Source organism: Lactuca serriola, chromosome 7 (assembly GCF_051521515.1).
Source record: "Lactuca serriola cultivar US96UC23 chromosome 7, Lser_US96UC23_V15, whole genome shotgun sequence".
Taxonomy (NCBI): domain Eukaryota; kingdom Viridiplantae; phylum Streptophyta; class Magnoliopsida; order Asterales; family Asteraceae; genus Lactuca; species Lactuca serriola.
This window is the reverse complement of record NC_136414.1, coordinates 24,191,887-24,205,114: the sequence shown is the minus strand read 5'-3', so window position 1 is coordinate 24,205,114 and position 13,228 is coordinate 24,191,887. Positions and strand designations below refer to the sequence as shown.

Here is a 13,228-nt window from a genome sequence, read left to right as displayed (position 1 = left end):
GCCTATTAATTTTTATATTATGGGATTTGATTGTCATTATGTATAGTGGCTATAGAGTATACCTAGTAGTGAGTTGAGACTGTTTCTGAGGAACTTGTTATGTGATGACTAGGTGTTACCATGTGACGAATTGATAGGCAGATAGGCAGTGAATGAAGGAATCTGAGACTAGAATTAGTCTGTCGAATGACAAGAATATGAGGAACTTTTGCGTCTTCTTCAAGCAATCATTAATGTTAATATTCTCGCCATACTTGATCAAGCACATGAATAAAACATATACAAATGCAGATGCACTGACAAGACATCCCTTATTTAACAAACAAATGTCCAAAACGCACTCAATATGCTTTCTATTAACACACACACACACACATAAAACAATTTTACAAGTACTTTGCCCACTGAAAAGGTCACGATAGTTGTTCAGGGTTTTGTGCATTTTATTTTACAAGTCTCTATTAACATCACACACATAAAACATTAAGGTGCATTTTATTTACTTATTTTTATAGTTTACTTTATATTTTTTTAATTAATAATCATGGGTATTTTCATTTTATTTATTCTAGGGATAATGTCATAAAAAACCTTAAATTTGGCAGAAAATGTCGGTTTTACCCTTCGGCAGATTTTTGGTTCGTTTATACCGCAAACTTGTCATTTTTTTGTCGGTTTTGCCCTTGTTACCTGCAATAGCAGGTTTCCAGGTTACTATGAATTATTTTTTGCGAAAAAACCCTTAAGTTTACAAATATTTTACAAAAAAGCCCTTAAGATTATAAACATATAAAATATAAATATATATTCAAAATTTTATAAAACTAAATAGTTTTCTACTGAAACATATTTTTAGCTTTATGTACGGTAAATTTTATATTTGTTCGATATAAAGTTTTTATATTTAAATTTTAAAAAAGTTACCTAGTTTTATCAAAATTTAAATATTTCTTAATTAATATTTAAACTTTTCAAAGCAACATTAAAAAACGTCTGTTAGCTAATAATAATATAACATTAGTTACATTCAATTAATTTTTTTAAAAGAAAAATAAAAATATTTTATATGTTTAAAAGGTTTGTATTTCAGAAATAATAAACTATCATATTTTTTATAAAAGTAAATATATTTATATAATAAATTACACAAATATATTTATATTTTATATGTTTAAAATGTTTATATTTATTTTTGATGTTTAAAATGTTTATGTTATTTTTATAAAAAAAATATGATAATATTATTATGTATTTAAACATATAAAAATATGATATGTTAGTATTTCTGAAATACAAACATTTTAAACATATAAAATATTTTTATTTACCTTTTAAAAAAATTAATTGAATGTACTTGATACCATATTATTCATATTAACTATTTTAGCATAATTAATTATTAACTAACAAATGTTTTTTAATTTTGTTTTGACAAGTTGAAGTATTAATTAAGAAATATTCAAATTTTGTTAAAACTAGGTAACTTTTTTAAAATTTAAATATAAAAAGTTTATAGCAAACAGATATAAAAGTTACCGTATGTAAAGCTAAAAATATGTTTCAGTAGAAAACTATTTAGTTTTATCAAATTTTGAATATATATTTATATTTTATATATTTATAATCTTAAGGGTTTTTTTTTGCAAAATATTAATAAACTTAAGGGTTTTTTCGCAAAAAAATAATTCATAATAACCTGGAAACCTGCTATTGCAGGTAACAAGGGCAAAACCAACAAAAAAATGACAAATTTGCGGTATAAACGAACCAAAAATCTGCCGAAGGGTAAAACCGACATTTTCTGTCAAACTTAAGGCTTTTTATGACATTATCCCTTTATTCTATATCTATATCAAATACTTTCGAGTTTTCTGCTTATTTCAGATTTTTAAAAGACTCGATGGAGTACAAATTTGTTCAGCGTTGGTTGAGAGTTTCACGGACCTTTTATGGGCTCGAGAAGTTGAAGATTTAGAGGGTGTTTGACTTAGCTTTTAAAAGTTCAAAAGAACTTTTCAAAAAAGTTACAAAAAGTCAGGATTTCCTGACTTTTCCAAAAAGTTGTTTTTTCTTGTATTAAAACTCCAAAAGTTATTAGTTTGCCAAACATCTTTTTGTTTTTTTTCTTTTACAAAAAGGAATTTTGGCTGTGAAAAGCTAAGCCAAACACCCCCTTAGACCTTAATTTGGGGTGGTGAGGGAGAGGTAGATGCTTGAAGAATGAATATTTGGGCTAACTTTTGGTGGACAATGGGACTAAATTTTGGTTCTTTAAGAAACTGAAACAAGGAAAATTTGGCTATTGAATGAAGATTTGGGCTAACTTTTGGTGGATAACTGGGCTAAAATTCGGGTCTTTAAGAAGCTGATGAAGAGGGAAAACATTACAAAACATTACGTATCACGAAAAAACAAAGACTTATTAATCGAAATGATGAAAAGAACTAATGATTGTGTAAATAAAAGGATAAAGTAATCTATACTTCTCATAATATTACAATTTTTTTTAAATAAATTTTCTCTTTGATAAATCAAATATCCTCCTATTTTTTGTACTTACTCATGGTTATATCATTAGATCAATGTAAGTGTCAAAATCAAAAGGGGATTAAGAAAAAGAATTAGTAGATTATATATGTGATTATTTTAACAAAAAATAAAAAAAACTTTTTTTTTGAGCTTTATTTTTATTTAGTTAAGACATTGTAAATGGTATAAAAACGGAGCCTTCTTGAATTCAGCATTTCATTTCATTTTATAAGTCTCGAAAATGATGATGATGTTCATCATGTGATATGTTCACCAATATCTTCGATCAATAACAAAGAATTCGATGTGTAAAGAATTTTTACTTTATTGTTTAAATTTCATTATATTCTCTGTTTGTCTTTTAAATAACAACTAACTATTTGTGTTTTAAGTTGGATTTATCCTCTTATACCATATTATAATATAATATGTTAGCAATATTAATGAAATTAAATATCTAATCAAATCTCATATTTTAATTTGCAAAAAGAAAAACAACAAATTCGTTAATATCCCCTCCATAAATAACTAAGCGCCAGCTTCAACCCTTCCGTTCCGACAGAATTCCATTCGACAATGGAATCAAGTTTCATAATTCCATGTCTTCTTCTACTTCTCTTGCAGTTTCTTTGTCTCGCCGCCGGCCAAGTAAACTATTTCCCTATTTTCCGATGCAGAGACGACGGCAATTTCACGAGAAACACCACATACGAAACAAATCTCAAAACCGCCCTCGCTTCCCTCTCCGCCACCGCAGCAACAGGCTACGGCTTCTACAATACCTCCGCCGGCGTAAGTCCAAACGCAGTCACCGCCATCGCTCTCTGCCGCGGCGACGTTGGATCGGAAACCTGTAGGGACTGTATCAGAAACTCGATCGTCCTGCTAAGACAGAACTGTGCTAACCAGTTAGAAGCCTTAATTTGGAGCTCAAATTGTTCAGTACGCTATTCAAATCGTACTTATACTTCAGTTGTCGATGTTCGACCTAACGCCAGAGTTTCGAGCTCCATTAATGCATCGGACATTGACGTTTTCGATAAGGCGTTGAGAAATTTAGAAGGAAGATTACGGGTGGAAGCTGCTGGAGGAAATTTCCTTCGGAAGTTTGCAACCGGAGATGTTGGTTTCGGGCCAGATTCGTCGAAGATTTACGCTCTGATGCAATGTTCGCCGGATTTATCTTCTTTTGACTGCAATTCGTGCTTGTCGGTTGTGTATAGGGAATCTCAAGGCTGCTGCGATGGCGAAATTGATGTCGGTGTATTTTATCCGAGTTGTTGCGTTAGGTATTCAAATGTATCGTTTTTTAATGATCCTCCGGCAATCAAGCTGCCGCCTCCGCCTCCATCTTCATCAGAATCGCCGACAATTACAGGTACGCATTGCATTTTTCATCCTGGCAAATTACACTCAATAGAACAATATTTATGTTATAAACTTTTAATTAAATAAAATATTTGATTACTTGTTTATATGCTTTTAACATAGTATAATAAAATTGGATTTTGATAATTAGTTTTTCAAATAAACATCTATAAAAATATTCCTAATATTATTTAGGCATGAAAATTTCACTCGCCTCGACAGGGAACTGGTTAACCTCCCAAATTCGGGATGGGTATTTCCCTCAAAAACGGATACTAGGGATGGGCTAGGAATCCCCGTTATGCTAATACCGGGAATGGGGTGGGGGCCGGATATACCAACCCACAACCCAATCCACCACCGCATTGATGACATTATATATATATATATATATATATATATATATATATATATATATATATATATATATATATATATATATATATATATACTTATGTTATTATATTCAAAGTAATTATTTTGTTATTATATGCATAAATGTTGGCCAATCATTTTACTTATTTAAAAAAAATGATTAATACATATTATTGAATTAAATCTAATTGAAAAATATCATCTAATTTAACTAGAAAGGTATTTTAGTCAATTAACATAGATTTAATAAATGAAATTTGCATATTTTAAAGGATCATATATTCTATTAATTTTAAAATCTGATTTTACGAATTACAAGGTTTTTAATTCGGACATTCTGATAGAATATGTTTGAGTATGTTCAAAAATAAAAAAATTCTTAAACTATAAAATAATAAAAATATTCTTGAATGTATTTCTTGATCATGATTTTAAAAATTTCTTGTAGAATAACTAAATTCTCGAACCATCAAGTGAAGAATTAAAACAAAAATTACATTAATTCTTATAGAATACATGTAACAATTGCTAAGAATTACATTTATTGTAAAAGAATAAAACTAAAAAAACTTTCAAATCTGGAAAAAAAGTCAAAATCTAACAAAGACACTACATTCTAAAATAATAATGTTGCTAAGAAGCGTTGTTCAAATTTCGTGGTCCGTTCTTCAAGCATTAGCTTCTGTAGAAACAAATCCAATAATAGATTAATGAGAAAATATACATATTCCATTCCAACATAATTGAAATTCGTGATTCCATTATGATAGAATTGGAATTCATTTACCAATAATTATATTAATTCAGAAAATTTTAATAGAATATGTTCATGATTATCATAAGAAACATTATTTTCTGATAGAATACTATAAACGAAGAAATACCATTCAGTTGAAGCATTTTAACGAGCGCTTGGTGTGCATCAAAACAACTTTCAATTTCGGATGAGAGGATGCTACAGCCGCCGCAATAAGAACCCTAACCCTAGGAGGGTGCTACAGACACCGCTTATACCCCATCCTTTACCCGCCACCTCTTATCCGCCATTGGAGCCGGAAATCGCCGGAGCCACCCCCTCCCACGTCTGAAAGAGAGCGAGCCAGTCAGATGCAAGAAGTCTAGGTTGTCACGCCACCATCCCTTTCGTGGTGGCTAACTGCTGTGAACCGCTCAGTCACTGACATGTTTATATGGCTGCTGTGAACTATCGGTGCCCAACCACTGTCGCCGCTTCAACGAGCATCGAAGACGAAGGCCGCCGATTGTAACTGTGGCAGCGAGCGATCGGAAGAAGAAAGATATTGGCTGTCGCGTTGTGTTTCACGTGAGTACGAGTGTTTCTGCTCGTGTTTGGATGCGTATTCCAGAATATGTTGTCGTGTGTGTGCTTGGTCGGCCGGAAGTGGAGTGTGTACGAGAGGGAGATGAAAGGGAAAAGGTTGGGGGCGACGATGAATAGAAAAGAAGAGGGAAGAGGCGGACGTGAGGATATATACTAGAAATTGGGTTTAAAACTGATATTCCTAAATTAAAGGGATATTAATTGATTTATATATTTACCATAATTAATTACATGTATGATTACATATTTACCCTTTTGAAATGATTGGCCTATATTTATTCATACAATAACACGATAATTACTTTAAATACCTGAACCTAGCTTTCTCTCTCTTTCTCTCTCTCTCTCTCTCTCTCTATATATATATATATATATATATATATATATATATATATATATATATATATATATATATAATTTATTGATTATGAAATAAGTCCATTAAGAATGAATTGATTTATATTGGACCAAGAGTTCTTAAATCCTTATTTTGTTTGATGATTCCTATATCAAATCGTCACTTCTTGTTTTGATGTTGTTAGACTTTATGATTGATGTAAATATAATCTGATTATGACCTCTGTTTTTTTTATCACTTATTAAAATTGATTTTTTTTTCGTAAGTTTAGTTTATTATTTTGATAGAACGGGTCAGGGGTGGGCCGCAAAAAAGCCTAAAAATTAAAGGGAAGGGTATTCAATTCCTCGTATTCTGTAGGGATGGGGATGGGGACATGGATGGTCAACCCCGCCCCATTTCCATTCCTAATATTATTTATCGGGTGTTGCTTTGCATCCCTTTTAATTTGACATAAATCAAACTTATTCTAAAACCCCTCATGATTTCATGTGTTATTTTTTACGTTTGGACTGTGGATATATTATTTTTTTTCATTCAAACTTCCATTTGTTATTTTTTTTCGTCTGGACTATACATGTGTTATTTTGTCGTTCATACTATTATTTGATTTTTTTTGTTCGAACTACTATAATTGTGTTATTTTCTTCTGTCGGATTATCCGTATGATCCCTATGTTTTTTTTGATCGGAGTATTCCTACGTTATTTTTTCGTTTGGAATATTCTTATGTTATTATTTTCATTTCGATTATCCATGTGTTATTTTTTTTTTTGGTTTCGACTATCTCTTTGCTATTTTTTTTGTTCGGATGTATTATTTTTTGTTTTTGTTCAAATTTTTTTTACAAACAATTATATGTATGGTAGTTTGTGAGTTTTATTTAACGGCTTTAAAAATCACAACAAAATAATAATACTAGATTATCCGAATTAAAAAATAACATAATGATAGTTCGGACGAAAAAAATAACACATGAATAGTCTGAATAAAAAAAATAACATAAAGATAGTCCGAGATAGTAAAAAAATATACAAAGATAATCAGAATAAAAAATAACATAGTAATAGTCGGAACTAAAAAGTAACATGGAGATAATCCGAACGGAAGAATAATACATGAACAGTCTAAAGTGAAAAAATAATACAATGATAGTTCAATGAAAAAATTAACACAAAATAGTCCGAGCAAACAAAAAAAACATTTATAATGTTAATAATAGTAATATGTACTTATTAAAATTATTAAAAAAAAAAACAGAAAACGAAAAAACAAAAGAAAACAAAAAGCAACTAAAATACGAAAAATCATGTCGATAGGGTAAACCAAACCAAACAATTTTAAAGTAAAGAAAATCCCTGTTTATATTTGTATTTGATCGAGAATGCAATAATTACAATTATTAGGATAACGAGAATTCTGTCAAGTTGCCTTAGTGGAGTTATAATAGCTTTTAAATAATTAATTGATTATTATTATAAAGAGGATATCACAATTATAATGTATTCTGTCAAGTACTTAAGTTGTCTTATTAGGTGGAGTTGATAGCTTTCAAATAATTAATGGAGTTTTATTTAGATGAAAGATGATATAATACTAATAATATTCATTCGATATACGTGATAAGAAAAACAAATTCATAATAATCTTTACTAATATTCTATAATGACTATAAATAAACAACTCAAGCAATGTACTAACTATAAGATCATTTCAAGTGTTAAAAAGATAACAAATAAACAACTCAAGCAATGTACTAACTATAAGATCATTTCAAGTGTTAAAAAGATAACAAATAAGTCACCAAAATATAACAAAAAATAATGGTATTTTAAAAAAATTGACATATTTGTAAATAAGAATTTTTATACAAAATTTCTTGATATCAAACAAACTATATAAGAGTGAAAACCAAAACCCCAATAAGTATTAATAATAGTATGAAACATTATTTTTTGATAATCTCTTCTATTCTAATAAAATAATAAGTTTATTCTTTTTTTACCATGTGTCACCCGGTCTCCTAATTAATGTCATATCACTTGTCAATCTATTGATTCTCCATTTTTAAGTTTTAAATCTAAAATTTGTCACTCTAATTATATTAAATTAATAACATTAGAATCAAAATTAAAATAAATTTAGTACATATTATAAGATCATGTATTTATTTAAATCAACGATTATAATTTTATATAACAAAAAAAATATCTTAATTAGTAATTTATTTATAATAATTTATTAAATAATTTTGAGTTACTATGAAAATTTAATTAATTTTGTAACTGTAAGTTATAAACTAGTTAATATTTATGATGCAGGAGGAACACGAAAGTCATCAAAGAGTATTTACGTCATCATCGTTCCTGTTGCATGTGTTTTGGGTGGGATACTCATAATCGGGTTATGTTTATTTATAAAAAGAAGGCGGAAGAATAATATTAAAGATGCTTCTGCTACCAAAAAAGAAAGTGGGACTGCGTTTTCGTCTCTAGTTATGAGCGAAAACCAAAACAACAGTGCTAATTTAGCACAAGCTGGGTCAGGTAATAAAATTAAGTGATTATAATTTTATTGGAAGCTAAGGGGGTAAAGATTTACATTTATGATTAATATAATAAAGTTGTTGCCCAATAATTGCATGTTATATATGTAGCTGAAATGGAAATGGGTGCAGTAGGATCTTTACAATTCGATTTGGTCACCATTGAAGCAGCCACCAATAGTTTCTTTGATGGAAACAAAATAGGTCAAGGCGGCTTTGGTCCAGTTTATAAGGTACGCAGTTGATCATTCTTTCGTATTTTGTAGTAGTCGATATATTCTGTATGTTATTCATATAATATAATTAGATTCAATTAGCATGTATATGTATCCCTTGTTATGAAAATCGGATATAATTCCATTTATATCCCTCGTCCACAGACGAACCACCAATGGTTACATGCCTCCATGGATATGGGCATTACCTATCACTCTTGGTCATCATAGTCTAGACTTTTTATTTTATCGCATCTTAGGTCTCGTTATTTCATTCAATGTCATAAGGAACCTTACTCCAATCTTTGTAATTCTTGCAAAATTGAGTTGCAAGAGATGTCAAGAGGGTAATTTGGAGTTTGTGGTCGAGTATACCTTTGACATACCATCATAATGTTATCTCTTGCTTAATGACAACTATATACAACATACCTAGATCCATCACCGATTTTATGTAAGAGTTCTACAAATATTATCTCGTGCTTAGTGACAAATATGCATTGGGGGTGTCTGAGATTGCTTATTTAAAGTGCTTATTAGTTTATTGTGGTTTGGCATAATGTTACCCGCTGCTTATTGACAATTATGTACAACATACCTAGATCTATCCCAAATTTTATGTAGGAGTTATACAAATATTATCTCTTGCTTAGTGACAAATATATATAGGGGTGTCTCAGATTGCTTGTTTAAAGTTCTTATTAGCTTATTGTGGTTTGTCATCGTTAATAAATATTTTTAAAGGTTTTGATAGTTAAAAGTTAAAAAAACATTTTTTTTGGTATTAGGTTATCCGGTGTCGAAACGAAATTAAGAAAAATGTTTAGATTATTTTTTACAGTACCAAACCAGAACTTAATAAGTTTGATCAATTATTTTTTAGTATTTGATGAATTCTGCTTATACGTGTGATGAGGAAGTAACTTATCAAAAACTACTTATATAAGTTAATAAGTAGAAAGGAAGTAACTAATTATCATAAACATCTTATATAAGTTAATTAATGCTTTTAATATTCTCCTATTCAAACACTTAAAATAGTTTACTACGTGCCACACAATATGTCAATCAACATTTTACATAAGCAATCTCAAACACCATATTACTTCTTATCGTACTACTTATTAGATTCAATCATGCAGAAATCTTTTTACCACTCTACCCCTAGTTTAGTCCTTAGAGACTTTTTGGCACTACTTATTATTCAATTCTAGTTAAAGGTTTATTTTTGCCAAAGTTTTTTTGGTTTCGTCTCAAGGTAGAGTTTGTGGAAAATGCTTCAAAACCCTTTTCTTGCACTAGCAATGTGTTGTTGTTAATGCAACATTTTCTAATGTTGCATTTGGATGTGATGCATTATGGTAGTACTTTTCTTTTATGAAACCTTTTTCCCATTGCTGCTGCATGATTATTAGTTTATGTGGAATTCGAAAATACAATTAATTATGTGTTTATTAGATGGTTATTAGGCTAGGATTCCAAATGTATAAAGAATGCTTCCTTTCTTTTAGGAGTTTTGGAATATGATTATGATTCTTGTGAGACTATTATATAAAGCCCTTTAGATTGCTTATTACCATTTATTCCATTACATCTTCTTTCTCTCCTCTCTCCTTGGAGATTTATCAGCCATGTAGCCTTTCAATAAGAGTGACATTTCATAGTGGGTTTTCCCGATTTTGGGTTTCCACTTTAAATCATGGTGTTTGTTTGGTTGCTCCACATTGATCCTTTTTTATAACAATAACCTGGTTCAAAGAGGTCTAGACTTTGATGATTCTCTTTGCTCGTTTTGTGCGGATGTTCGGGAATGTACAAATCATGTGTTTTTGAGCTGTCCAATTTCCATAACCGTTTGGAACAAAATCGAAACATGGTGGGAGATGAGCTTATCTAGATATTGAAAGCTTGGCCATGTGCTTGATGTAATCAAGGAGATGAAGGCAAAGAAAGAGGTTAGAATGGCGTTTGATTGGGTAGTTGGGGCAGCCATATGGGATATTTGGAACATGAGAAACAAGGCTCTCTTTAAGGGCAAAAAGGGAATTTGTGATGTTGTGTTTGATCACTTATGGATGTGGTAGCTTTTAAGTCATTTAGTAGCAGGTGTAGTAATTATAAAATTGAGTGGATTGCTTGGTTAATAAGCTCCTCTCTGTAGTGCTCTAACTCCCTTGTACGTAGTTTTCTTCTGGCTTGGTTATTTCTATTTTCTAAAAACAGTTAACAATATCACATTATAAGTGCAGGGTGTTCTAGACAATGGGATGGAGGTGGCAGTAAAGAGACTAGCAAAATCATCTGGACAAGGTTCTCAAGAATTCATAAACGAAGTCATTTTGATGGCAAAGCTTCAACATCGAAATCTCGTGAGGCTTTTAGGGTTTTGCCTTGAATTGGATGAAAAATTACTCATCTATGAATATGTATCCAACAAAAGCCTTGACTACTTTCTCTTCAGTAAGCCAAAACACCAAATTCCATTTATTTTTAAACTTTTTGTATGAATTTGTTACAATCTCCAATGTTTTTTTTTTTAAATACAGATCCAAACAGACATGGGCAGTTAGATTGGCCGAAACGATATAAAATCATAGGAGGGATCACTAGAGGAATGCTTTATTTACATGAAGATTCAAGATTAAGAATCATTCATCGTGATCTGAAGGTTAGCAATATTTTGCTAGATTTTGATATGAACCCTAAGATTTCTGATTTTGGTCTAGCGAGGATTGTTGGAGTGGATCAAATTGAAGTAAACACCAATCGAATTGTTGGAACATAGTAAGTTTTCAACTCCCTTGTTTTTGTTGGTAATTTTGGTGTTATCAAACATTAAAGGGATTATAAAGTTGATTTCTATCAAAAAAAAAAAAAAATCAACTCTAACCCAACCTATTTAATTACATGGTTAAAAAATTTTGGTTTGAGTTCGGGTTAGGTCAGCTTATGGTAGCTGTAGGTACATGGTTAATATTTTGAGGTGGCAAAAACTTTAGATACGGGTCTCCCCATTTAGGGTGCATTTGGTTGTGATTTTCTTTTTTCAACTTTTAATGAAAATTTTCAAATAAAAATGAAAATTTTAAAAACGTATTTGATTGATTCAGTTTTTAAAAAATTTCCAAGAAAATAAAAATTTTATGTTTTCCAAATTGTATGTAATTAAATTAGATAAATGACTTTTATAGTTTTCCAAAGTTTCTTAATTTCTAAAATGGAAATGAAACTCCACCGGATTCTATTATACGCGTTTTCTGAAAACTAAAAATGAAAACTCCACTTTATTTTCAAAAACGTTTTCTAGAAAAATGAAAACATTTTTCTACAACCAAAAGTACCCTGAAATTCTTCTTTCCGTATAATATTAGATTCTTTTGTAATGACAAATATTTTTGCAGTGGTTACATGTCCCCTGAGTATGCAATGCATGGACATTTTTCTGTGAAGTCGGATGTATTTGCTTTTGGCATTGTGGTTCTTGAGATCATCACTGGGAAGAAATGTTCACGCTTTTATAATGAAGATGATCACCAAGATCTTTCACATTTTGTAAGTTTTACCATTCTTCCATGCCCTAATTTTCCTCCCATTAATCACTCCATGAAACTAAAAAGTCATATTCTCATGCTTTGTTTAGGAAGGAAAAGGAGTAACATGAAATCATGAAACCTTGTTTTTAATTTCTTCTGGATATATCTTTCATCTAGAACATGATTAAATATATAACTTTCCTTTCCCTTTTTTTTTCATCCGATTATCTTTAAAATCAAAGAAAACACAACGTTACATAGTACCTTTTTTATACAAAAAAATTCATATCTTTATGTTTGATTATGTCCCTTGAAGGCTTGGAAAAGCTGGATTGATGGAAGAGCAATGGAGCTTGTGGATCCAACAATTGTCGAAACTTGCTCTGAAGATGAAGTTATGCGATGCATCAACATTGCATTGCTATGTGTGCAAGAAGATGTGGATGCAAGGCCTTCAATGGCTTATGTTTTAAACATTCTCAACAATTACTCCATCGATCTTCCAACTCCCACAAGAACTCCACATTATCTTCCTAAAAGACATGACTCATATTCTTCAAATAGTAAGTCTGTTTCTAAGTCAACGGATGAATCACTGATCACTAATGTATATGCACGGTAACAATTACTTGCAAGTTTTTTACTATCAATTCATGCCATTCTTTATACTTTCATGTTTATTTTAATTACATAATCAGTATTCAATTATTACATCAAATCACATAACATCTTTTTGTTTTATACGGGTGGTTAGATGTGTTGCAGATTACATTAATTTTAATAAATCTAATTCTATCTATTAGGGAGAAAATAATTATTTACCAAAAAATAATAAGAGTTTTTTTTTGAACAAATAGAAGAATATTAAATTCCCACAAACTAGGGAGAGCCTAGAAAACTAAGCAACACCAAACAGACCAACACCTAAACAAATCAATGCTAGAGAAACTAACATAAACAGAGC

At 30.2% G+C, this 13,228-nt stretch overlaps 1 protein-coding gene across 1 annotated transcript; it reads left to right on the top strand.

Moving 5' to 3' along the window:
* Window positions 1–3,065: 3,065 nt before the first annotated feature.
* On the top strand, window positions 3,066–13,005 carry LOC145061839 (cysteine-rich receptor-like protein kinase 10). The gene is made up of 7 exons (XM_079009414.1): window positions 3,066–3,907; window positions 8,293–8,517; window positions 8,628–8,749; window positions 10,981–11,191; window positions 11,278–11,515; window positions 12,133–12,283; window positions 12,581–13,005. Exons 1-7 carry the CDS (start codon window positions 3,106–3,108, stop codon window positions 12,884–12,886), a joined length of 2,055 nt encoding a protein of 684 aa, XP_078865540.1. The 5' UTR covers window positions 3,066–3,105; the 3' UTR covers window positions 12,887–13,005.
* Window positions 13,006–13,228: the final 223 nt, after the last annotated feature.

Coding starts and splice junctions, on each gene's coding strand:
- LOC145061839 (XM_079009414.1), top strand. CDS start 3,106: ATGGAATCAAGTTTCATAATTCCATGTCTTCTTCTACTTCTCTTGCAG. Junction 3,908..8,292: donor AGAATCGCCGACAATTACAG/GTACGCATTGCA, acceptor TTTATGATGCAG/GAGGAACACGAAAGTCATCA. Junction 11,516..12,132: donor AATCGAATTGTTGGAACATA/GTAAGTTTTCAA, acceptor ATATTTTTGCAG/TGGTTACATGTCCCCTGAGT.